At 33.9% G+C, this 25,476-nt stretch overlaps 4 protein-coding genes across 4 annotated transcripts; 2 read left to right on the top strand and 2 right to left on the bottom strand.

Moving 5' to 3' along the window:
• Window positions 1-836: 836 nt before the first annotated feature.
• On the top strand, window positions 837-9,390 carry LOC108452250 (beta-galactosidase 17). Its single transcript, XM_017750022.2, has 19 exons — window positions 837-1,299; window positions 1,648-1,752; window positions 1,972-2,167; window positions 2,583-2,671; window positions 2,865-2,945; window positions 3,658-3,752; window positions 4,466-4,536; window positions 4,968-5,058; window positions 5,561-5,678; window positions 5,760-5,855; window positions 5,934-5,982; window positions 6,809-6,996; window positions 7,104-7,175; window positions 7,351-7,500; window positions 7,845-7,895; window positions 8,290-8,455; window positions 8,633-8,775; window positions 8,844-8,909; window positions 9,003-9,390. The coding sequence occupies exons 1-19, from the start codon at window positions 1,075-1,077 to the stop codon at window positions 9,165-9,167; spliced, it is 2,217 nt and encodes a 738-aa protein (XP_017605511.1). The 5' UTR covers window positions 837-1,074; the 3' UTR covers window positions 9,168-9,390.
• Window positions 9,260-11,111, bottom strand: LOC128293068 (uncharacterized). Its single transcript, XM_053028308.1, has 2 exons — window positions 10,976-11,111; window positions 9,260-9,765 (listed from the first exon to the last, which is right to left on the bottom strand). The coding sequence occupies exon 2, from the start codon at window positions 9,750-9,752 to the stop codon at window positions 9,552-9,554; it is 201 nt and encodes a 66-aa protein (XP_052884268.1). The 5' UTR covers window positions 9,753-9,765; window positions 10,976-11,111; the 3' UTR covers window positions 9,260-9,551.
• Window positions 11,112-11,179: 68 nt separating this feature from the next.
• LOC108452252 (mediator of RNA polymerase II transcription subunit 9) lies at window positions 11,180-13,774 on the top strand. The gene is made up of 6 exons (XM_017750024.2): window positions 11,180-11,521; window positions 11,624-11,686; window positions 11,785-11,865; window positions 12,183-12,241; window positions 12,327-12,409; window positions 13,492-13,774. The coding sequence occupies exons 1-5, from the start codon at window positions 11,258-11,260 to the stop codon at window positions 12,382-12,384; spliced, it is 525 nt and encodes a 174-aa protein (XP_017605513.1). The 5' UTR covers window positions 11,180-11,257; the 3' UTR covers window positions 12,385-12,409; window positions 13,492-13,774.
• A 481-nt stretch (window positions 13,775-14,255) lies between these two features.
• Window positions 14,256-25,175, bottom strand: LOC108452251 (chaperonin CPN60-like 2, mitochondrial). The gene is made up of 20 exons (XM_017750023.2): window positions 24,133-25,175; window positions 23,342-23,349; window positions 19,399-19,448; window positions 19,268-19,289; window positions 18,827-18,958; window positions 18,583-18,742; window positions 17,903-18,078; window positions 17,720-17,815; window positions 17,498-17,602; window positions 17,030-17,116; window positions 16,854-16,943; window positions 16,654-16,734; window positions 16,515-16,583; window positions 16,370-16,447; window positions 15,613-15,708; window positions 15,428-15,527; window positions 15,247-15,350; window positions 15,056-15,161; window positions 14,741-14,819; window positions 14,256-14,661 (listed from the first exon to the last, which is right to left on the bottom strand). The coding sequence occupies exons 1-20, from the start codon at window positions 24,872-24,874 to the stop codon at window positions 14,562-14,564; spliced, it is 2,481 nt and encodes an 826-aa protein (XP_017605512.2). The 5' UTR covers window positions 24,875-25,175; the 3' UTR covers window positions 14,256-14,561.
• Between the last annotated feature and the right edge of the window lie 301 nt (window positions 25,176-25,476).

The raw sequence follows: 25,476 nt of genomic DNA on the forward strand, positions 1-25,476 counted from the left end.
CAAAAATTTTATTTTATTTCCTCTCTTAACACAAAATTCTTTGTGAAAGAATAATTTTGTAAAGTAAATCATGTAGAAGGATTTTTCTGTTAGGTGCTTGCTAAAGAAAAACTACAAAAATAGGATATGGTATTAAAACCAGGCTTGAAAGCCAAGCCCAGATCCAAGAGCCGAATTTCAATATATAAGGCCCAATGTTTTACTACTCACTTCTTTCCCGTTTAGTTTAACTGGAACGTCCAGCAACATTCAACGGCAACGCTAATCCTCGCGCAGCATCATGTAGCCAAACTATCAGCCCGGAAAAGAGTGTACTTCCGGACCTCCGGTCCTATTGCCTCAAACTTCTAAGAAAAACATGGATCCCATATTGAATAAATAAAATTCTTGCTCTATTTTTTTACTATTAATTATCACGAATTTAAATAAAGTTTAGAATTTTAGAGTTTAAAGTTTATGATTTTGTTTGAATTTAATATTTGATTTGTTTTTAAATTTGACTACAATGTTTAATTTGATATTTTGTGTTTTCAATTTATTATTTGAGTTTTTATAGTATTTAATTATTTGAATTTGATTTAAAAATTATTTTAGTAGAATCTAGTATGTTAACCTGATGGTTAAGATATTTACTATGACTTAACAATGGCACAATTAAGACTTTGTTATGCTTTTGTAATTCATCCAAATTTTTTTTTTGATAAGTGAGTATTTTTTCATCGAAATACTTAGAATATTTTACTAAATTGCATGTGCTAAATACTAATTTAACCATTTTGGCTGACGTACTTTTTGATTTTTGAGGATGATTTAATGGTTTTTTAAAGTAGTTTAAAAATAAATAGATAAGGCAAATGTAGCAAATAAGAAATTCTGAAAACCGTTAGGTGAGCCGGTTCTTTTCCTTCATTCCGAACCCAACACGACAACCCATTTTGGAGCATTACATTTGATTTTCTCCAAAGATTTTATTTAATTTTATTAAGAAAATATTACAGTCAAATGAATGATTTCACTAACCCGAAGAACAATACTTTGGAAGCAAGCGACACTATAGCTGAAATGGCAAAGTAAATGAATCGAAGTAAAAGCCTAGCTGCGACCTCCAAATCAATTACAGCAATGGCGAGGAAGCGAAGCAGCAAAACTACGTTGATCTTCTTCCTTTTGCTTTCCCTTTTAGCTTTCCTTTCTTTCCTTCCCGTCTTCGCTTCTCTCCCTTCTCTTCCCTCTTACTCTCACTCTCACGATCTTCACTTTCATCTTCCTCGTCATCAGCGTCTGCATCGCCGCCAAAAGGTAAAGTATCTTCTGAAAACAAATGCTTTAGCTATACTTCAAAGTAGCTTTCAAATTTATATTTATTTTTTTATATGTGTGCTCCTTTTCTGTTCCGAATTGAAGGGAATTAGACGTATAAATAGTTGAGTTCTGTTGCCTTTCCAAAGGAAGAATTAATGATGATATAAAGTTATGGAATTTCAGTTACTGACGTTGTTGTTTATTTATTTTTTTAATCATATGAGAACAATATGAAAATTAAGGAAGCAAAAAATTGAAAATTTTCATGGTAGCTGTTTTTTTTTTTCTTCTTGTTAGGATTTAAATGTTGAATGATATTCTTTTTTGTGTTTGATCGCAAGTCAGATTAGTGTTAGAAAATTTGAAATTGCGGAGGATAAGTTTTGGAAAGATGGGAAGCCTTTTCAGATAATTGGTGGTGACTTGCACTATTTCCGGGTTCTTCCTGAGGTATTTATTCTTTCTGTTAGCACTTAGCATCTTCCAGAACTATTCGTTCTTGCTATTGTTATTTTAACGGGATAAGCGGAATTGAGAAGATTGTAAAAAGGTTCTTAAGGTTTTCAGCATTGAGAGGGTATAAAAAAAATAGTAAGTTCTGATATTGTTAGAAGTGGGGAGTTGGTTGTTCCTTTTATTCATAACTATCCTACTATCTTATGGATGCAGTACTGGGAAGATAGGCTTTTGAGGGCAAAAGCATTGGGGTTGAATACCGTTCAAACATATATTCCTTGGAATTTGCATGAACCAGAGGCTGGCAAACTTGTTTTTGAAGGCATTGCAGATTTGGTATCATTTCTCAAACTTTGCCAGAAACTAGGTCTCCTTGTTATGCTTCGAGCTGGGCCTTATATATGTGCAGGTTAGCCTTTCTGTCATGTGTGTATAGTTTTTAGTCATGTACTTTATAGGTTACAAATGGGTCCAGACTATTTCCTAGTAGGTTGCTTCTTATATTCCTAGAAATGAGGGATTGATGTGCTCTCAAAGTTTTAATCTTATAACAATAAGCATTTGTTTTCTTGTATTCTTATCTGAGACAGTTTCCCTCTTGTTGCATGTGTTACTAAAGGGGCATAAGAGAGAAAAGGGGGGGGGGGGGGAGAAGATTGTATATTGTGCTTAATGCTCACTAACATAATTGTTGGATCTTGGACCGTATCTCATCGCATATATTCTTGTGACAATAGATGTCTTAGTTGTTCTTGTGGCAATGAATAGATAACTCAGGGTTGATAATGACATGATTTCCTTTTGGGGACATATGTCTCTTGCAGAGTGGGATCTTGGAGGCTTCCCAGCTTGGTTACTTTCCATACATCCAGATGTTAGATTAAGGTCATCAGATCCTGCTTACCTTCAAAAGGTATGATCTCATATAGTACTTATTTTTAAGTATATAAGATAGGTGTTGGACTGAATGTTCTAATTTTCATGCTTAGCACAAATTCTATGTTGGAGTTGTATTGTATAGTTTCTGTTTGCTTAACATGTTCTTGGATGATGCACTAATTGGCATTTTGTATTTGCTGGATTATGTTTTGAATATGATATTACAGGTTGAAGGATGGTGGGGAGTCCTTCTTCCAAAAGTAGCTCCTCTTCTTTATGGAAATGGAGGCCCTATCATAATGGTTCAGGTACGGGCATGGAATATTTTTATTAGCTGGCGGGGTTCCTTTGATAAAACTAATGTGCCACTTGGTTTTATCTCCTAGGATTTTATGCAATGATAGGAAAGATGTGCCTATTCATCAAAACAAATTTCTCCATCTGATAATTGTTCCAGCTGCTTCATGTTGCTGAATTTAACTGTCTAGAGTTAAGGCCAATTGGGTGGTTGATGTGATTTCAAAGTTTACAAACTATGGCACTTGTGGAGAATTTGATGAAAAAAGAAAAACCCGAGATAACTAGGAACTCGGAAGATGCTAGAATAAAATACAGACGAAGAGACAAAAGACTAGCCAATATTTAACTACATTTTATTTGAAGGTTTTTTTTTTCCTTTTTGGCTAAGAGTGAAAAATAATTAAACAAAGAAATTAATGAGCCTGGTACGAGTCTAGATAGCTAACTCCGGGTTATGAGCCCTCCTGTTATGTGAGTTTGTAGCTCACCATTTGAAAGATTATATCGTGTGCCTGAAAAAATTGCTTTTTTCACATGTTTCTTGGCCTTCAATTCTTTATATGACACAGGGAAAAAGAAAGCGATATTCTCTTTATATACATATTTCATTCCTTCCAATAAAATATGTTTATTAATACTGTTGAATGTCATTTTCTGAAAGTTTCAGCATTTTATGCTAGTAATCTTCAACTATAATGTGATTTTATACTTTGGTTTCAGATTGAAAATGAATTTGGGTCATATGGAAATGATAAAGCTTATCTTAGTCACTTGGTGAAGTTAGCTAGAGGACATCTTGGAGAAGACATTATTTTGTAAGAGGATATTTTCCTTAATTCCCTTTTATTGGTTACACCCTAGATAATCTTCAGTTTATAATGTAAAATCTAATTCTTCAGGAAATATTCAAACCTCCTTGAGTTGATTTTAGTTGAGAAAACATGAACTTCTATCAAGTTGTACTGCATTTCTAAGATTTTGCCCAATGGAAGCCAAATAAATCAGGTGTATGGGTAGGAAAACTAAAGTTTACTGCAAATACAATCTTACAATAAGGCCAACTGAATGTGCAGAAGAACATACCAATTAGTTCATATTTACCATGCATTCCAAATTACTGATTGGGCTATACAGCCTATACTGGTATCTTTTACTGAAGTATGTTATCGAACATATAATCATTGAAGGTTGAAGTAATAGCTTTTGAAATTTAGGCAAGAAATTTTGTGGTTTTATAGTTGGTACCATGTTTTTTACATTGTGAACATTCATTTTTTTTGACACTGCTATGTAACCACGTTGACATTATATACTGTTAATGGAGCTTGTCAAACCATTCTGATTTAAAATGTTTGTCATCTATAGTACCAAGGACTTGAAAGACAGATCTGCATTGGACTTTGATACTGTTCCTCTTGGAATTCTCTTTGAACTCTCTTTGAGAGCTGATAACTATATTCAAAGAATGTTTATTGCATACTAGATGTAAAAGGACTCAACTTGTTTGGATGAGTTATGATGGTTTCAGGTACACTACTGATGGAGGCTCTCGAGAAACTCTTGAAAAAGGGACCATTCAGGGAGATGGTGTCTTTGCAGGTACTGCTCAAGATCAACATGTCCTTATTTGATAAGTTAGGAAAATAACAGATCATCTCATGACATTAGAAACACATAATAATCTTCCTATTCATCAACGCTTTCTGGGTAAATTATCAGCCATTGGTAATATTAATTCCACTCTCCTCCCCCCAACAAAGAAAAGAAAACTATTGTTTTATTTCCTCGTATTCATCTATGCTTTTGTATAGACACCAACAATTTTATCTGCTTTTATGCACGAACTTTCCTAGAAGATGAATTCAATTGACCATTAAATTCGATGGTAGATTTCTGAGTTTAGGTGCTGTACTGAGGCCAGAGAACTGCATAATTTAAACGGAGCTTTTCATTGAAATAAAGATAGACATACATGTATATGCAGGCACACAGAATTGCCTAAGTTAATAGTAATCGTTTCTGATGTGTAGCTGTTGACTTCACTACTGGTGATAACCCTTGGCCCATATTCAAGTTACAAAAGCAGTTCAATTCCCCTGGGAAATCACCACCGCTTTCTTCGTGAGTGTCTATTTTTATAATTGATCTTTGAGAATTATCTTTATGATTAAAAAAGTACGAAAGTGGAATTCCTTTTTCTTCATATAACTAAATTCATTTATGCGAATTATGGTTGGACCATAAATAATTTTTTAACAATTATTAAGTACCATAAATGATTTTGTTATAATGTAAAAAATAAAAAACGAAGATATACTATAAGCAACTTCGAAAACTTTAGTACAATTAATAAAATATGATTTCTTCTAACCGTTAATTCATGATCCAATTGTTGGATTTTAAAACTTGAAGACTTCAATCTTAAATGACCAGAATCAAATGACATGAATCGAAATAAATTGAGTGTCACGCCCCAAATGACCTAAATTTGGAATGATCTTAAACCCAGATGACTTGAATCCGTGATGATCCGAATTTCTTTTGACCTCTAATGCCATGATCCAAAGACAAATTGACTTATCCATTTGACACCTCTATGATCATAATAGTGCTTTTGTTTCAGGGAATTTTACACAGGTTGGCTTACACACTGGAGTGAGAAGATGGCAAGGACAGATGCAGATTTTACTGCGGCTGCCTTGGAAAAAATTATGTTACAAAATGGTTCTGTTGTGCTTTATGTATGTTTTTCCATCCTACTTCTGTTGCTGTCTAGTTATGATCTGCATGGGCATGCTATAATTTAGGCCTTTGAGTTCCAGATGGCACATGGTGGAACGAACTTTGGATTTTATAATGGAGCAAATACTGGTGCAGATGAGTCAGATTACAAGCCTGATCTAACATCCTATGATTACGTGAGTAGGATTTTTCCTTGTAGTTGGGTTTTTTAATTTATATTATTCAAGCTTCAAATTGATTCTGCTTTACCCCAGGACGCACCAATTACAGAGTCTGGTGATGTAGACAATGCAAAATTCAAAGGTATAATCCTACTTTGGCTGGCTGAATATACCTGGATTAGAAGGATAGTGTGTTGAAACTTTGCATGGTTTGAAGAACTTACAGACAACTTTGCTTACCAAGAATAATACATATTGTCTTAAATGAATAAGTGGATGCATTTATCCAGAAATAGACAGTAGTTACAGTGATATGGTAAATAGGTAGATAGGAGATAGAAGGATTTAAGTAGATGGATTTGACCAATGGCAGAAGCTGATTACCTGTTTGACTTCAATTTACTTAGATGGGTATGGTCCTTCATTTGGTGTTGAAAGGGAAACAGCTTTCTCTATAGCTGCTGCTTATATTCACGGGAATTCACCTCTGTATATGAATATTGTGGCTTGCGATATAATTACAGTTTTAAGCAATCTATACTTTCTGAAATTGATGCACATGTTGATGGACATTATAACCTGATTGCTACAATCTTTGGAAATTGGAAAAAGACGGGAACAGTATCATTTGAATGGCTACTGTTTATCACAGAGAATATGAGTAAATTTGCACTGAGGAGAATGCTTCAGTGTATTTCATCTCTCAATTTATTGAAAAGGCATGCTACAAGCCTTGTCATCACTTTATTTTATTTATTTATTTTGTGATAAGCTGTTTATTTATTGCTTTTTGTGAACTTTGAAGTCAGCAATCTTATTGTGACACTGATTTTGTCTTTTGTATGGTGATAATTTTTCCGAAGATACTAGTGTACAAATTAATAGTTGGGATAAACAGCATCAAACTATATTCTCTTGTAAGTGGTGTCTATATGCATACTCCATTCACTAATCTATTCCAATTTCAGCCATTAGGAGAGTGATGGGGAAATTTAGTTCAGTATCTCTACCTTCAGTTCCTCCCAATAATAAAAAGACTGGATATGGATCCATCCAGTTAAAAAGAACAGCATTTTTATTTGATTTACTTGATGAGATTGATCCTCTTCACATTGTTGAGGCAGAATCTCCAACTGCAATGGAGTATTTAAACCAGGTGTGTAAAAATTTTGAGGCTTTGCTGCTCATTAGATTCTATGTTTAGCAATTTAAAAAACCTAAGATTGCTGAATATTTTCTCTTGTTGTCTTTCCTATCATGCAGATGTTTGGATTTGTATTATATGTATCTGAATATGTAGCCAAAACTGGTGGAAGTAAGCTAGTTATACCAAAGGTATGCAGTCTTCCTCATTTTGTAGTTAAGATAACTAATTTAAATTTCCCTCCATACTTCATTATTGACAATTAATTCAAAGAATTTTGATCTCTGTTGAAAAATAATTCATTTGATATCTGTTGACAAATAATTCTTAAAAATTTTAATCTTCTCTAAAATATGATGTTTGCAGGTGCATGACAGAGCTCAAGTGTTCATATCGTGCTCTCCTGAAGTTAATGGTGGGCAAGTATCATATGTTGGTACAATTGAAAGATGGTCAAATCAAGCAATTAACCTTCCTAATGTTAAATGTGTTTCTAGCACCAGCTTATTTATTTTGGTAACTGACTGCCCTCATGCTTTCAGCATATCACCCTTAAAGTTTTATGCAATTTGCCAATTAGTTATTTGTGACCGTTAAATGATAGCTTAGTGAAAGTATTCTGGCTTGCGGTATTGTTAAGCTTACTAGTACTGTAGTTTATCAAGTTACACACTTAACAAATGCGCCCTATGAACTAAGCTTCTTTAAGGCCGAGCAGCAATGCCTTCTCAGTTTCATGCTTTACTTTTTGTTTCACCTTTTGTTTTTATTCAGAAATAAAAATTATATGATTACTCTTTAAGTTGAAACTAGATATCATTCATCTATTTCACATCTTTGTTTCTACGACACATTTGCAGGTTGAAAACATGGGTCGTGTAAATTATGGGCCATACATCTTTGATAGGAAGGTAAACTGCCTGTAAAGCTGAAAATTGTTCTTTTATTTCTGAAATGATGCGAGGCCAATGGTCATATTTTATTTTTATTGGCATCACTCAAAACCTAAACCATTCCCTTTCATTAAAATTGTGCACTTGTGCTAGTAAATTTGAAAGGTATATTGATCTAATTGCCATTTTTGGTGATATCATCAATCCATTGCTTATTAGAACGGAGATATTTAAAATGGTTATCTGGTTCCTTAATGCTCCTTAGTCAGGGAAACTTCATTTCAATAAGCTTGTTCATCAATGAAAACTGTTCTATAACCATCAGTTTACCATGCAACATCAGTACCTATAGTCTGCTGTCGAGCTTTTCTAGTCTAACAGATAATCATCCTTCTTGACTCTAATTTTGTAGGGTATTTTGTCTTCTGTTTATGTGGACGGGAGTGTACTGAAAAGATGGAAAATGATCTCAATTCCTTTTCATAACCTGAATGAGGTGCCAAAATTTAATCCCGTCATTCAGGTTGCATCCAAATTCCATAAAGTATCAGCCGGCAAAAAACTAGAACACAAGTCAGGTATGTCTCAGGAACACAAGAAGCATGCTGTATCAAATGGTCGTACACTACTTCCTACCGTGCAGTTTTTTGTTCATCTTACACTTCTTTTATATACCTCACTGCCAAGTAAATCCAATGGACATAAACTATGATGCGATAAAATTATCTTTTAAGAACTTGCTTTGCCTCACGCAGTTGGTGTTGGAGGACCATCATTCTACACTGGCCATTTCTCTATTGATACGAAGACTGAAGTTACTGATACATACATTTCACTTAGAGGCTGGGGAAAAGGGATTGCTTTTGTTAATGAATTCAACATTGGAAGATATTGGCCGGTAAGTGCCTTCTCTATGTGAATGAATCATACACATCTGAAAATAAATTTAACTGATTTTCTTTGCAGACTTCAGGACCTCCATGCAACCTTTATATCCCTGCTCCAATCCTTCGGCAGGGGGAAAATGTTTTGGTATGAAATGCCTGTGCAATCTATTAAATGATTGTATTTATCCCATCTCAATGAAAATTTCTTCCTTGACTGGTTTGGTTCGTCACTTTGTAGGTGATATTCGAGTTAGAATCACCGAACCCTGAGCTCATGGTAGATTCGGTTGATCAGCCAGATTTCACTTGTGGTCCAGGACAAGCAAGTGTGCATCAAAATGAAGATGGCAAAGCTAGTGCGTCACTGTTAACACCCAATCCACTAGGGCTGCGTACTTTTTGAGAGTGTTCCCAATTTCCAGAGAGAAATGTGCCTTTGAGTGTATGCAGAGGAGCCAAAAAGAAGTGTGTAGAAGAAAATAACATTACTATCACTTGAAACAAAAGCTGTATCTTATGCGATTGGATCTAATATTGTATAACAAAAGACATTCACATCTGAATTTGAATGGCAATATGCCATCTTCTTTAAGTTTAATTCAGATCAAAAGTGTAGGTTTTTCTTATTTCAAGTCATTTAAAAAAAAAAAAAAAACTCTGTGATGACCAAAATAGAATTCCAAACATAGCCATCTTCTCTAGACAAGCTCCCATGAGCAACTGACTACGCCACCTACATTAAAAATGCCTACAAGGTGCTGAAAGAAAGAACGAAAGAAAAGGAAGATCATTTTGAAGGTTGCTTAGATCCATCTTTTTGCTCCTGCTTCGATCCTGTCATTGCAGCAGAAGCCGCTACAGTCATAGCAGCTGCGGCAGCACCCAGTTTAGCACCACCAGCAGCCTTCATTGCACCTGCTACTTTTGCAAAAACAGCTACCCCTCCTACAAGAAAAGCCCTCAAAGCTACTGTTGGTTTCACGGCCATTTTGTTTAAGTATCTGCAATCCAATATCACAAAAATTCATATCTGTATTCTCATTCAAAGAACTATATCAGAACCATGTTCCTTAAACTGCAATACAACTGTAGCTCATACTCATCAAAGAAATTTTGGTTCAGTTGCCTGAATTCAGAACAGAGTTGAATCAAAGTGACTGTCATTTATTTATTCTTTCTTTCTTTTCTTAACCAGTAAGCTTCAACCACAGATTCAAATTCCCTCTCCAAACATCGACTGAAGCTAAAATTCAACATGAGTTAAAAATCCATGGACTGGTACATGGGACTACAGATTTTAAACTTGAATAGCAAGTCTTATTGAGACCAAATACCCATACGACTGAAATATTCGACTAGATTGTTGAGCTGAACAATTTATAGATACTGCCATTCATTTTAGTACAACTCGAGCTTGACTAACATCTAAAGCACCCTTGACTCTAGATGATCTCAATCATGTCATCTTCGTTGAAAGATTGAACTCAAGAAGACCTTTGTGACTATATTTACCGATTCGTAACATTGGGAAGCCCCTGTCTCTTATACCATGAGAGACCAAACATGTTATTCTTGTTGTTATGTGTTGGAAACACTAGTATTTTGTTGAGTATAAAACACAGAAAACCTATTTATCTATGGATAACCTTAAAAAATAAATAAGAGCCTCTTCAACACGCAAGCATACAGAATATTGAACAATCATCCATCCTCATAACTGAAGCACACATTTCACAATGCTAAATTGCCTCATAAAACAATATCTAGGATACGGTTCAAAACAATCCGACAAAAGAAGCAAATAAATGAAAAACACAAAAGCTAAATCTTGTCCTTTTAAGCAGTGTAATATCAATTCTACGATCTCAGATTAATTTTCAGATACGTAAAATTCATCTTCCTTTTCCTTGGAAAATTTCTAAAACAACTGAAAGCTGTTACTTCTATCTTTGACCAACAATCCTGAAAAATAATTTAAAATTTAATCCCAAAAAACAGTTCTGATGTAGAACCCATTTTTTTCAAAATCAAATCAATTGTAATGCCTTCCCTATCCCAACCCAGCTAAAAAAGTTTACCTATTTTCCCCTTCTGTTTCCTCTTCATTAGCAAACTTCAGGTTAAACAGCAATAGAAATAATAATTAAAAAAGAAAAGAGAAACAACCCCAGATCATATAGCAGGCAATACAAGAGATAGGAGAAACCGAACCTCGAAGAGAAAATCTTAACGATTGAGTCCTTTTGCCAATAGTTGAGAGAGAGTGTAATAAGAGAAATGAAAAGAGATAAAAATGGCAAGTAAAATACTAACGAGGTCTGTTCTTACTTTTTTTTTTATAATTTTTTTTTAAGTTTCATGTTTTGGACACGTTTCCCATTTTTCCTACCACACGTGGCACAAATTTATTGGAAGACATGTTAAAGGGCGTAGGTTAGCAACGACCCTGATCTTCACTGTCTAACTGTGCGGCGCTGGAAAGGAAAGAAGACGATGGATCCGTACTTAGGAGGAAGCTGGACAATGATCCCCAGCATCCCAACCCACAGTAACGTATCTACTCCCACCAATCAAGACCATCTATACCTTTCCCCTCCTCCGCCCTCACAACAACAACAGTTTCATCCACAACAATTCCAACAACAACAGCAGCAGCAGCGTATGTTACAGCAGCAGCAACAACAACAACAGCAGCAGCAGCAAGTGCAGCAGAATCAGCAACAACAATCACTAGCTTCTCACTTCCATCTCTTACATGTAATCCTTTAAACCACAATCTTAACAAAGTTTGTCTTACACTATAAAAAAATTGATGTTTTACCTTCTTCTTTTTATGTGTTTGTTTGTGTGGGGTTACAGTTGGTGGAGAATTTGGCTGATACTATTGATAATGGAAGTCGGGATCAACATTCTGATGCTTTGGTTTGTTGTGTTTTCTTTTTCTTTTTTCAATTTTAAGATTGGATTTAGGGTTCCTTTTGAAGATTATTGAACTTTTATTTTGCTGGGTTTTTGTTAAGGTTAATGAACTGAACAATCACTTTGAGAAGTGCCAGCAGCTTTTGAACTCGATTGCTGCATCAATTAATTCTAAATCCATGGTAAATTATCTACTCTTCTTGCTTTGGTTTTTTAAGTTTTAATTTCCCGTTTATGTGTTATGAGATGTTGATAAAGTTGCATTCCTGTGGTTCATGAATTTTAACAAACATGAAAGTACTCAAAAAAAAAAGATGCAAGCTTCTGCAAAATAAATATGTAAATTTTAATATTTTTCCATCATTTTTGGAAGATGTATATACATATTCAATGATGATAAATTCTAAAAATGTGCTGACATATTAGTATCAGTGTTTCTTTTTTCTGTTTTATTGGAAGTTGTTTGTATAACTTGCAAATTTTTCAATGCCGGATGTAGACTGTTGAAGGTCAAAAGAAAAAGCTGGAGGAAAGTGAACAATTGCTAAACCAAAGGAGGTAAATTATCAGTCATAACTTGTGTTTTCCACAATTTAAGTTTTCTACCTATTGAATATCTGCGTTTGATATTCTTCAATTCTAGGGATCTGATAGCCAAGTATAGAAGCACTGTGGAAGACCTTTTGAAGACCGAGCCATAGTCGTTTCTCATGCTACTAAGCACAGGTAAAGAATGCATACAGAAGAATATGAGTGACAAATATTGTCCATAAATAGTTGCAGTTTGCGGTTGTTTACTTTAACATGTCAGTTTAATGTCTAATTTGATGATACTTGTTCATAGAGAATCTTGTTTCAAAGAAGGAATTTTGCATTGCGTTTTTGTACTTTGTGTCAAATAAGTAAAAATGTGTATAGATTGGGAGACTAGTATGGTTTTATGAAACCATGTGTATATGGCCCGAATTTGTAGTCAATCCTATTTCCTATAGGAGAAGTTGAAATTGAATCCAACTTGTTTCATTGGTTTTGTATCTGTAATAGTGCAGAAAGCTTAGCTCCATGTTGTTCAAGAATAGTAGTGTGGACTAGTTAGTAATATTTCTTGATGGGGACAGGGAAGGGATATAATTCAATGGTAGAATGCCACCTTGTCATAGAGTTTCAGTAAGGGCATAACGAGATTATGCAAGGGAACAACTATGTAAATGATAGTATTTATCTTGCATGAGCATAAGAAAAGCAAAACGAATTGAATGTCTGTCAAGTTTTTGGGCAGCAAAACTGGACTTTGGTGAGCAGTATTTTTCTGAGAGAGCCTACCTATTAGATAACTTTGCTACTTAGAGCGAATCTGTTCTTTTGGAGGTTTACGTTGCATTGATGAAACTTACTTTGCCTCTAGGAAAATCTATTTGTGGTGGTTCCACCTGTTATGGGTCAAACTTTGTGATGTTATCATCTCATTCATCTGCAGAACATGTCAACTTTGGTACGAATCAAAAAGACAGGACTTCAAATTCTTGTACTATTGTCATTGGAGAACTCTTTAGTTTCCCAGAAAATTGTTCACTGCCATTCTAGAGCCATTGAGTTAGATTTGTATGTTTTTACACTTAATGTATGATAGTATTGCTTTTTTCTGCTGTTTTTATATCTAGTTGATACCAGTTTCAAAGTGCATATTTGTTCCCATGAAACCATAAATATTTTGTTTTGCTCTTTGATTATGTAAGATTGATGGTTGTTTTTCTTCAGCAAATTTGAACTACAGCTTTTGACTATCTTTTTGGCTTTGTTGTATTCAGGTCAAGAGTTCCCATGTTTAACTCTGAGAGATGGGAAGGAAACCCTGAGAACTTGTAATCATAGGATGAAGTAGAACAGTTTCATCTCCTTGTCCAGCAAGTAGAAAGTTGTTTCTTTTTCTAGCTTTTTCTTATATCAAACTTTAGTTTATATTCAAATGCAATCTTGGGTTTCATAATTGTTTAGTGCCATCTAATATCATGGAGCTTTGAGTTTTATTACTGCTGGGCCCTGGGGGCTGCATGTTTCTAAGGTGTATAGTTAAAAGAAAAAGATTGATAATCCTTGTCTACCTTCCGTTACTGGATTATTTACTAGATCATGTGTGCGTAATTTATGACAATTGTTGAATATGCTATGGGTTCACCTTTTGATTCACAAATATCCTTGATGAAATGCAATACTCCCTAGCCCATCGCTGTTTGTCTTTCCAGCTTCAAAGGATGCCACAGTTAAAACAGACTCATTTTTGCAGGGTACCTGACCTGTCCCGTAAGATTTTGTTCTCTAACCTTAAAGCTACCAAACCAAGTTTTCAGAGTTCAATTTTCATCTGCAACTCCAGGACTGCCTTCTGAAAAACTAAATTTCTGTTCTTTGTTAATTAGCTTCAAAAGAATAAGGTAGTCGTTCAAAACTCCCTGTAAACATTCACTCCGAGTAACAAGGGAAAGAAAGCAATACCGATGACCTTGCATTCCAGGGGTAAGTTTCCTGGAAAGCTAATAATAAACCCGCATAATTTTGAGGATGGCCAGACCAATTAATGGAATGAAATTTTATATGGTAATATACTACAGATACGATTCCAAAGAAAAAAAACAACAGTTGCAATAAACGAGTCCTCAACTAATTTTCTTTGTACTACAAAAATCCCAGATCACTAATTGTGCAATGACATCAATAAGCATGATCCTATTTATCTTTTCTTTTATAATTGGTTACCATCATCATGTATTCCTCTTAAACGAGTTCATCAGGGTTGAACCTTGGCTCTCAATTTAAGTTCTCTGCTATTTTAAGCAGGATGACAAAAAGTGTTTTAAGTACTCCAACTGGTATAGTCCACCTAGTAGTCATTATCAATGTCTGGCATACGACTTGGTGGTTTCTTCTCATCTGGATTTTCCAGGACAGATGCCTCGGTTGTCGTTAATAGCAATGAGACACTGCAATAGGAAAAGCATATTTATTCAGTTAAACTCGTAAAACTATCACGTGTTACATGCTTATGACTAGATTCTTCACCTGGCGGCATCGACTAAGGCTGTTCTAATGACTTTGAGAGGGTCTATGATTCCAGCTTTCACCATATCAATATATGCACCTGTTTTTGCACATCAAACGAGAATGATCAGGGCAGAGGGTATGCAGACTATCCTTGTAAAAGCAAAGAACTGTGGCAGGGCATTTTGAGAAAAACAATGATGGCACAAGTGCGTGTCCGTGACAGATAGAGAGAGTGCATGCAGCATAACTTGGTGAATTCAAGAGAGATCGTTTTTAAAGGAGTGAAATATATGGCTTGAAATGAGCATTTTCATAAGATTGAAAGGAACAAACCTTTTGAAGCATCAAAACCCAAATTATCATCATCTTGTTCCAGTAGTTTCCCAAGAACCAGAGAGCCATCATAACCAGCATTAGAAGCTATAGTTGAAGTAGGTACCTAAAATAGAGTCACATATTACTGTGAGGTACTATAGGTTATAATGAGATCAAAAGAGGTGTGCTGAGAGTTGCCATAACAAAACCTTAAGAGCGTCCTGAATTATCTGAACGCCTCTTTTTTTATCTTCATTTTCGGTTTGAAGATTCTGCAAAGCCTTTGTACTATATAAGAGAGCAACACCACCGCCTGACCCAAAAAAAACCATTATATTATGACCTAAATAAACAGTGACATTCGAAACCAAAAAAGGGAAAATTATTTACCTGGCACAATACCCTCTTCCACAGCTGCTCTTGTGGCATTCAAAGCATCTGTGACCCTATCTTTCCTTTCTCCAACTTCTGCCTCACTAGCTCCACCAACCTGAGAGAAAAACACCAATAAGTACTCACCTTATGCAGCATAAGATGCACATTGCATTTGGAACTTAGAAAAAGGGATCATAAACCTTGAAAACAGCCACACCCCCAGATAGTTTTGATAATCTTTCTTGTGCTTTCTCCCTGTCAAACATGGCACTGCTCGTATCCATGGCTGTCCTCAGCTGCAGAAGTTTTCAAGAATCATGAGTAAAAAGAAAGCAGAATAGCCTTTATTACAAAGTTAACAACATTAAGGCGCTGCTTGGTAGGGTGGAAAGAAAATTGGAAAAATGGAAATTTAAAGTGGTAGAAAATTAAAAGATAGAAAATATAATTTTTCTTTCCATAGGTGTGCTTGGTAGGAATGATGAAAAAATTTAAAGAAAAAATGATTTTCTTTCCATCCATTGTTTGGTAGAGTTGAAAAAGAATGAAAGAAAAGAATATGAATCTTCTGAAAAATGCATAATTTTGAACTAGTATACATCCCTCTCTCATTTTCTATCCCCTTATCATTCCAACTAGGAAGTATTGGTTTTTCCGCATGGGAATGGAAAATGATCATCTCTCCTATTTTCTTTCCTCTCACTTTTCTTCCCTATCGAGCACACTTAAAATCTAGTTTCTTTCCACTTTTTCCACTCAACCAAGCACACCCTAAAAGTAGATAACAGGAGAACAAATGGATAACAAAAAATTTCATACATTCATATCAACCCCTCCCCCCCAAATTCCAAAAATTAATCTATAAAGGGCAACGAGGACATGTATATGGCATTTAAAATGGATCGAGGCTATTAGAGAAAAATTATCAAGAAACAACCAAATAGGGGATTAAAACACCTGCTCACATCTTTCTTCGATCAGCTTCTTATCCCCTCCCCCATGTAGAATTATTGTGTCATCAAGTGAGACAGTGACCTGTCATAAATCAAGTTAATTACACAAGAAAGAAGAAAATCAAGCATCTGCACAGTTTCATGCATACCCTTTTTGCAGTACCAAGCATTTCAACTTTGACTTTGTCAAGAGTTAAGCCACGTTCTTCACTGATAACCTGTAGTTTTGACGATTAATAATGATTCCATTTATAAAGAATGAACTCTGAGCAACAAGAATATTATTACCTCTCCGCCGGTAAGAATGGCAAGGTCATCTAAATTTGCCCGTCTATTATCCCCAAAACCAGGAGCTTTGATGGCACAAACCTAAGTACATAAGATTCCACTATTAGAAAGGTTCCAGAGGTGTCATCTACACTAAGAGCATCTCGTACTCTTTGATGCATGCAAAAGTAAATTTAAAGCAAAGCCAGATAGCTAATCACCTTCAAACCAGCATGATGCTTGTTGAGAATAAGTAACTGAAGCGCATCACTCTCCAAATCCTCAGCAACAAGAAGAAGGGGTCTGTTTTTCTGTTCAAATTGAAGAAGAGAATGAGCAAGCTCACAACATGCTTCACTTACAATCCTAAATGTAAAAGAGTCCCCAGATGAATTACATTTATAGCCAACTCCAATATCCTCACAAGTGAGTTAATATCTGAAATTTTCTTGTCATGAATGAGAATCAAGGGATTCTCAAGTTCCTGCCAACATAAATTGAACCTTCTTTACATCAAAAGCCATCCAACATCCTTATGAAATTATTACATTCAATAGAAACAGGAAAAGAAAACTGAAAAAACTAAGGACATAAGGCAGGTCAAATTATCGTGTATGCAAAGCCATGAACTGTACACTAAAACTTTGCGATGGAACTAATATGATCTTCAAATTCCATTAAGGAAAATAAGAGAATGACAAGATTTCACTGTGAGACCCCTCCAAATTCAAAACATTTAAATAAGAGAAGAAAATTGAATTTTGTGCATAGGAGTTACATTGGAAACCCCATTTTTGTTCAACGAACAAGTACCCTACCATATTGAGTAAAAATTATTGTAAAAAAGATGCAAATCTGAACTTACACATTTCTGGGTCTTTTGATCGGTAACAAAATAGGGAGAGATATAACCTCTGCCTAGCTTCATTCCTTCCACCACTTCTAACTCATTGTCTAAAGTATTCCCATCCTAAAATTTGAGGTAAAAATAAGATACACCAAATTACATATGGTTTAAGAAATAATCATTATTACTCAAAATCTTACAATAATTGAAAAAATGTACAAAAATCAAATTTGGGCTTACAGTGACAGTAATGACCCCTTCCTTCCCAACTTTCTCCATTGCTCTTGCTATCAATTCTCCAATTTCACGTTCTCCATTTGCTGAAATAGTGGCAACCTATTCAAAACATACCAAAAACAAGTTAACACGAGGTAAATTAAGGAGAATTCGAGGTAAAGAACCGGAGAGCCCACATCAACAAACCTGTGTAATTTCTTCTGGTGTGCTTATCATTACTGCCCTGCTTTTCAAGTCAGATATGACAGTATCAACTGCCATATTAATTCCTTTTCTCAAGTCCATCACATTTATGCCAGCAGCCAATGACTTGCAGCCTTCCAAAAGAATTGCCTGAGTTAGGACAGTTGCACAAGTTGTACCTGTGAAGAGATGCATAATAGTTAATAGGTCTTCAGCATTAAGACTATCAAATATGATGGGAGAAATTTATTTTAAAAATGCCATATCTGTAATCGAGAACTAAAGCTTTCTTCATGTATCATGCAACAAATACAACTGAATTGATCCATGCTTTGAACCTGAGGGTTATAGAAAATACTCGCTTATTCCATACAGATATGCGCTGCATATCTAGGACTCTGAATTCTAAATGAAGTCAAAGACCAAAAAACAATAATTTCCAAGAACCCAAATCACTTATGCCACACTTTCCAGGAAGGTTTTCTAACAGCAAGTTCTTATCCAAAGGCTCCCCCATCCGGATTAGCTTGGAATGAAGGCTTGGTTGAGCTTTCTTAAGATTTTTTTTTTTCTTTTTTACGTTCTAACCAGAATGCTTTGATCATAAATCATTGGTATACTGATTAATCAATGTTCAGTTACAATGCATAAATAAAATACGGTTGAAAATAATAAGAAATTACCATCTCCAGCAACTTTATTGGTGGCATTTGCAACCTGCTTTACAAAATCTGCACCAACATTTTTAGCCTTATCCTTGAATTGAATGCTCTTGGCAACAGTAACACCATCCTTCGTGACTTTAGGATAGCCCCGACTACTCTCAATAATTACATTGCGACCCTAAATCAATAGATCAGAATGAATACTGTGACAAAGCATAATAGCATGCATAAATCTGAGCTCTTAGTCCTTTATATATATTACCTTTGGTCCCATTGTGACTTTCACAGCATCTGCAACTTCAGACACACCCAACATCATAGCCGCCCGTGCCCCAACCCCGAAACTGATATCCTTTGCTACATAATTCCTATTGCAAATTATCCTATTACAAACCTGTCAAATTCAAATAATTAAGCAACCAAAGAAAATAAAGTTTAAGATTCATTCATATTCATCAAAACCAATCCCAACGAACAAATAATTTTACCATAGAAAACCTTTCCAACTATTTCGTGATCCACCTCTAAATTTTCATTGTTGCCAAAGAATCTAAAAGCATTATTTACATAAATCTAATGCAGCTGTTGGTTCCTAGAAATTTTTTGACTTTTTCATTTCATTTCTTCTATTTCCCACGTCCCTCACCGTACAAACAGAAATCAAAATGAAACAGAAATCAAGTAATACATTATGATTTCTTACCAGTTTCCTCGAAGTCGAGGAACTGTAAAACAAAATAACAATAATTTATATCAGATATAAACCAAAAAAAAAAAAGTTAATTGACAGGAATTGACATGAAGGAAGCAAATGTGATCTATTAGAAGCATTACCTAATAGATGAAGCTAATTTTGAAGCTATTCGATACATGAGTGAAATGGGCTTTACTTTACACAGCGAGCAATCGAAAAGAAGGATCAAAAGAGAGACTTAAAAGAGAGCTTCCAATGGAGTTCTTGAGGCTTCCAATTTCAGGTTTAAAAAAGAGTAGGGTTTTAGCTCCCGGGTTTTACAGTGGAGGGCTTTCCCGTCACTCTATCCGAAAGATAAGAAAAGGTTAAAATCTGCTTTTAAGTCCCTATACTTTTTGCATATTTAGAACTTAGTTTTTTACTTTTATTTCAATAAATTTAATCCTTTTACTTTTCAATGTAAAATGCAAATTTAATTATTGATATAGTTAAATTTTAAAATAGGTATTTTAAAAGTATTAAAAATTAAACTTAAATTTTGAAATATGAAAAATAGGAAAAATAAAAATTATTTTTCCAAAAAATAAAAAGATTAAATTACAAATATAAAAAATAAATGGACTTAGAACATATTTGAACCCAAAAATGGAATGAGAAGATTGAATCTGGATTGTTCCAGATTTTGACTGTCCAATGCACTGAACTGATTAAATGGACAATCTCCAACCAAAATTTTGGGTTTGTTCGGTCTTGGGCCTGTCGCTTGTTTAGAAATCTTTTGGAGAAAAGTAAAATTGCAAAAAAATACTAATAATATTTTAAAACTAAGAGTCCTTTTATGTTTTTTTTAAATATAATCATTAACAACTAAAAAAGTAATTACCTTATTTACTGGTAGTGGGGTAAAAAACTCGAGAAAAATATTAAATGCCCTTTTTAATTATTTTATTATTATTTTAGGATTAATATTTATAGAAGCAATTTACTTTTTATTTAACAAGTAACTTTAAAACTTGTCATTTATTTCTTTTTTAAATATTTTTTAATATTTTACTATATTACTATATAGACTTATCAATCTTCTGACTTTATTTCTACAATATACTAACAAAAATAAACTCACTTTATTTTTACATAATATTTTTTTGGAAAACAAAATTTTCCTTCATTCATGGTTTTCCAGTTTACTATTTAAATTTTAAAGTATTATAAATTGTTGTTTTGTGTCAACTTTCTCAAATAAAAACGTATGAATATAAAATTATAATTTATAATTATTTAATTTCATTTATAATATCAATTTAGGAAAAATATTTAGTACACTTAATTAAATTTTTAAATTTTATCAATAGGATTATAGAGTTAACAAGTGTTCTATAGAAATATATAAAATATCAAAATAAATATTTTTAAAACAGAAACATATGATAATTTTTTAAATTACTTGTGAAATAAAAACTATACACTACAAATATACTAAATATTTACTCATAAATTAATCTAAAAATGCTTTGAATTCTTTCTATATTAATTAAAAGTATTAAAAGAGCAATATTACTTTCTTTCTTTTTAATAACTCAGTTGAAGACTTTTCCTCCACCTTAATGTTCAAATTTTATGAAATTGATAAATTAATCATGGAATACAGGCGAAATATGGTGAAGCTAGATTGTAAAATTTTCAATGAACATATCCCCTCCCTTTGATATTTTTTTCAAACTTTTTGTAGTACATTTTGCTATGAGTTTGATTGCAGGACAGTAATTTATAATTATTAAGGTATTTTAATTATTTTATATATTTATTAGTGTTATACTTTATTCTAAAAGCTAAGGGATGTCTTAAAATTATAATTGATCGTAATTTATATTAAAACCACTAAAATATATACTTCAATTGTTTCGTGTGACATGCTGTAGTACATATATACTTTGCTTTTTCGAAAAGAAAGTTTGACCTTTTTTTTTTTTTTTTTTGGTGTTTTTCCATGAAAAAAGCTTTGAGAATTGAGACCATACTTTAAAATACCCACAACAATAATTAAAATTTCCCACCGACACTCATATTTTGCGAATTTCAAGCAAGCAACTTATTTCTCTGTTTTAAAATAAAATAAAATAAAATAAAAGCATTTCTCATTTCTCTTTAAATTCATTTATATAAAAGGGTAGATCAAGAAAAATTAATATTCGGCAACCACTAAATACTATATTTAATATGTGAAATTTCATCTCATTTATAGCTTCAGTTTCACACAAGGATTGAAAGTGACATATGTCTTAAAGAGTATAGTAAAAAACATAAAAGGATTTTTGTCACATTTTAATAAAAACTCCACAATCTTTAAATCAAATAATTGCTCTTTAATATATATATAGAAATCATATTATTTATTGTACATGTAAATCTTAAATTTTGTAAACAGCTATATATTCTTTTTCTATTTTTACTTAGGAAGATGATTTTTAAATATATATCGAAAAATCATGTAAATCTTAAATTTTATAAGAGATATTTTAGGAAGATTCTTTTATGGGAGAGTATTAAATTACTATTTAATTTACCGGAGTTTTTTCTTTTTGCATTATATGATTGATCTTAGATTTAAAGTAACGACGAAGTTAGAAATTTTTTAGAGGATTGAAATTAAATTGTATATTTTTATGATAGTAAAATGTAATTTTATTATTTTAATAGTCTAGATTTTATCATTTTTAAATTACTAAATCAAATTCTTATCATTTTGGGGCAAAAACTCAAACGGTTTCACTCATTTCAATCGAATGCTCATCCCTAATTCGAGTTATCCAAAAATCTAAATTAAAAGGACAAAATTACGTCATTTTGATAAATGTTTATCTTTTTTAAAGTTAAAAGTCAAAACTATTAAGTTAAAAGGCAAAACTACATTATTTTGATAAATGATTACCCATTAGTCTTATTTTCCTTCCGAATCGCCTCACTCTCTTTTTTTCCTTTACTCAAAATTAATTAAAAGCTTGTGCTTCGTCTACTAGTAAAATAATCTGCCCATGTAAACGGAACATTAAGTATAAATTTTTTGACTCGATTTGACTCAATCGAATACTCATCCCTACTCATTTTAATTATATTTGAGTGTTTAACGATTTGTAAATTAATGTAATTCGACTGTAATTGCTTTGACAATGAATATGGTACCTCATAACTCAGACTCAACAATCAAGTTGGGTAATGGGTATTACACCTCTTAAGTATTCCCATACCATCTCCTCCGTCGGGTTTGGATTCTATTTGTTGGGGTCCCTCTAAATCTAGAGTCTTTTCTTTAGGTAGAGCCTACTCCTTCATTCTCTCCCGTAGTGACCCTGATGTTATCACCCCTTTTGGTGTTGGTACGAGTTTCTGGATGACATGGAAAGTTCACCTCCCGCCAAAGTTAAATTTTTTTTTCATGGAAATTTGGGTGGAAAGCTCTCCCCACTAGGTCCCTCATGTTTCGTCGAGGTATGAACTGTGTTTATCTTTACCCCTTCTGTTTTAATAATAATAAAATCTATAGACCACCTCGTACGAGATTATTACATCACCTGAAATTTATTGACTGATGTCTTCCACCTTTGTCGTTTCAATCCCTCGCATCTGTTAATTGGGAGGAATGGCTTTCGACTAATATCACGTCCAAAAATTGGATTTAACGTCTAAGAGGTTTCTTGTAGCATATTCTAACTAGTTTTGGGGAATTTCCTGCTCTTTCGGTCACTATGAGAAAATTTAGTATTCCATACACCATCCCAATTGCGTGGAAATCTCCTCCGCAAGGTTGAGTTAAGCTGAATACTAACAGTTCTTCTATAGGTAACTCGGGAAAGGCAGGTGTTGGTGCTATTATCTGTGATCATCATGGTGGGTGGTTGATCAGTTCTTTTCATCACATTCTTAGAGCAACGAGTGCAGAGGTTGAATTGTGAGCTCTAAGAGACAGACTAGCTTATATGAGGAGTAGTTTACAACTGAGTCCTTCTCAAAAAGTATTCTCTTGATGACTTATTTTGTGTGTGTTGATCCTCCTATATATTTATTTCATTTACTTATGGACGATACCCACGGGCATATTATGTATCAAATATTATTTTAATTGATAAATAATATTTATTCTTTTTCCAACTAAAAATTTAAATATTAAAATGAAAAAAATAAATATACTTGAGGGCCCTTTGAGGAAAAATAATTTAAACGTTTATCTAATGGTCTGTACGGTAAAGTAAAATATAAATCTTGGGTAGTCAAGTAGAAGTAATAAAATCAGCTATGGAAATCAAAATTCATTGGTCCAATTATATGCTAACTGTAACCCAATCGCCGTGATAAATCAAAAGGATAAAACAACTCAATAAATTTCCATGGCTACTACTAATTTAAAAAATTTAGCTTACACAACTTTTTCTCTTTACAATAAGCTTATATTTACATTTCCCTCTTGAAAATTAACTATTGGGAAGAACATTGTAAAGAATTATTACTGAATGCTCTAATACATTGTAATCGATGACATGCCAACAAGTATGAACAATTTTATTTTATAAAAAAATATTGTTTGCAACATGGGAAAGAGAAATTGTACACTAATCAACAAGAACTAACAACAAGATGAAAAATCCAAAATATATATTGAAAAAGAAAAAAAACGTATACATTACATTTTTCTATATCCTATACAATCAAATCACCCAATTTGCAAACATATTACCTCCCTAGAAAAATAACGACACAACTTTAAAATATAAAAAGAAAAAAACAATAACAAAAGGTAATAAAATAAAATAAACAACGAACCTTTTTCTTCTCCATTGTTTCTCTTTCTCAAAATATTCTCGTCGATCAGAAAGTCCATTTCCAGATCTTGAGTCTCAAATCAACCTTACATTTTGCATTAGAAGTTGAAGCTGTGGTTGCTGATTTTGCCTTCGGGGCAGTAGCTTTAATCCCTTCACAAACAACCCTTATCCCAACCTTTGGTGTCTTCAATGCTCCCATTTTTGCTTCCACTTTAGTATCGAGCTTTATCTTTAATGGCAGCCCCTTCTTGCTCTTCAAAGCTTTCTTCAATTTGGCAGCTGACGCGTCATCGAGTTCTTGGTTGCTACTAGTTATGGCAGCTTTCAAGAGGGTCGTGTTTTTAGTTCCGTGCACGAAGGAACCGAAGGAACCTTCCCCAATAGCGATGTCGTCGTCTGTGACAAGCGATACGGTGATTGGGTTGTAACTGTAGACGACTTTCTTGTTTGGGTTTTTGGCTGTGACGTTTAGGTTGATGTTGGTGATCAGCTTGGAAGCTGAGGTTACGTTAAGTGCCGAGATTTTGAGGGAGGAAACAGTGAAAGTAGGACGGTGAGGGCGGTAAAGAACGTACAATATAGCAGAAGCTACGGCGGCTATGAGGATGAGAACGAGGATAGCTATGGTGGCCCAAAGGCAGCAAGAACAGCAAGAGCGGCGGTAGCGGTGGCGTTCGGGTTGTGGACGGTAGACAGGGCGGGAGGCTCCGTATTGTTGTGCTTTAGTGGCCGGAAAAGAAGGGTTGGATGCGGCGGCGGTGCCATTTGTCGCTTGTTTGGGGTATACCCTATCTGCCATGGTGATGTTGGGGGAGAGAGCTCAGCAAACAGAAGAAAAAGGCGTTAATTTGCTTTTGGATTTCGAACTTGAAAGAGAAAATACTGACTGCCCTGTCTTTATACATTTAAACGTGCATGTCAGCGCGTATTTTGGGGAGAGTGGGATAGGGAAGAAAAGGGAATTGTTTTGGACTCAAGCCAACGAGGGAAATAATCTCGTGTTCTCTTTGTTTTGGTCGGGCGACTTTGTGATAAGGGTAATATTGACTAAGGAGAAGGAAGGTGGGAGTGACAGCAATGCCGTAACTAGAGCCAACGAAAGGTTATCTCGACGCTCTTGTTTGGGGGCGTGGAATTGACATGTAGTGGTAGTTAAGGTTTTCTTTTTTTCTTTTTTTCAATTTAACAAAATTTGATTTCAGTCTTAAATAAATTTCTATTTATACTCTTATTTAACTTCTTAATTTGAGTTCACAATAAATTTTTTCATATTTAAAATAAATTATTATTTAAGAATATTTTGATTTTTTAAATACATATAATTACATAAATCAATTACATTAGTAAAACCTTAATTTTATCACTAAACCAAATATTTACCTTGATTCTTTTGTACATTTT

The sequence above is a fragment of the Gossypium arboreum genome, chromosome 5 (genome assembly GCF_025698485.1).
Source record: "Gossypium arboreum isolate Shixiya-1 chromosome 5, ASM2569848v2, whole genome shotgun sequence".
Taxonomy (NCBI): Eukaryota; Viridiplantae; Streptophyta; class Magnoliopsida; order Malvales; family Malvaceae; genus Gossypium; species Gossypium arboreum.

Excerpts from the sequence above, each read along its gene's own strand:
- LOC128293068 (XM_053028308.1), bottom strand. The coding sequence starts at position 9,752 with ATGGCCGTGAAACCAACAGTAGCTTTGAGGGCTTTTCTTGTAGGAGGG.
- LOC108452250 (XM_017750022.2), top strand. The coding sequence starts at position 1,075 with ATGAATCGAAGTAAAAGCCTAGCTGCGACCTCCAAATCAATTACAGCA. Across the intron at positions 2,946-3,657 it reads GCCCTATCATAATGGTTCAG|ATTGAAAATGAATTTGGGTC; the intron begins GTACGGGCATGG and ends CTTTGGTTTCAG. Across the intron at positions 3,753-4,465 it reads CTTGGAGAAGACATTATTTT|GTACACTACTGATGGAGGCT; the intron begins GTAAGAGGATAT and ends TGATGGTTTCAG.
- LOC108452251 (XM_017750023.2), bottom strand. The coding sequence starts at position 24,874 with ATGGCAGATAGGGTATACCCCAAACAAGCGACAAATGGCACCGCCGCC. Across the intron at positions 18,743-18,826 it reads AAGTCACAATGGGACCAAAG|GGTCGCAATGTAATTATTGA; the intron begins GTAATATATATA and ends CTATTGATTTAG. Across the intron at positions 16,735-16,853 it reads AGCATCATGCTGGTTTGAAG|GTTTGTGCCATCAAAGCTCC; the intron begins GTGATTAGCTAT and ends TTATGTACTTAG.
- LOC108452252 (XM_017750024.2), top strand. The coding sequence starts at position 11,258 with ATGGATCCGTACTTAGGAGGAAGCTGGACAATGATCCCCAGCATCCCA. Across the intron at positions 11,522-11,623 it reads CTCACTTCCATCTCTTACAT|TTGGTGGAGAATTTGGCTGA; the intron begins GTAATCCTTTAA and ends GTGGGGTTACAG. Across the intron at positions 11,866-12,182 it reads CAATTAATTCTAAATCCATG|ACTGTTGAAGGTCAAAAGAA; the intron begins GTAAATTATCTA and ends TGCCGGATGTAG.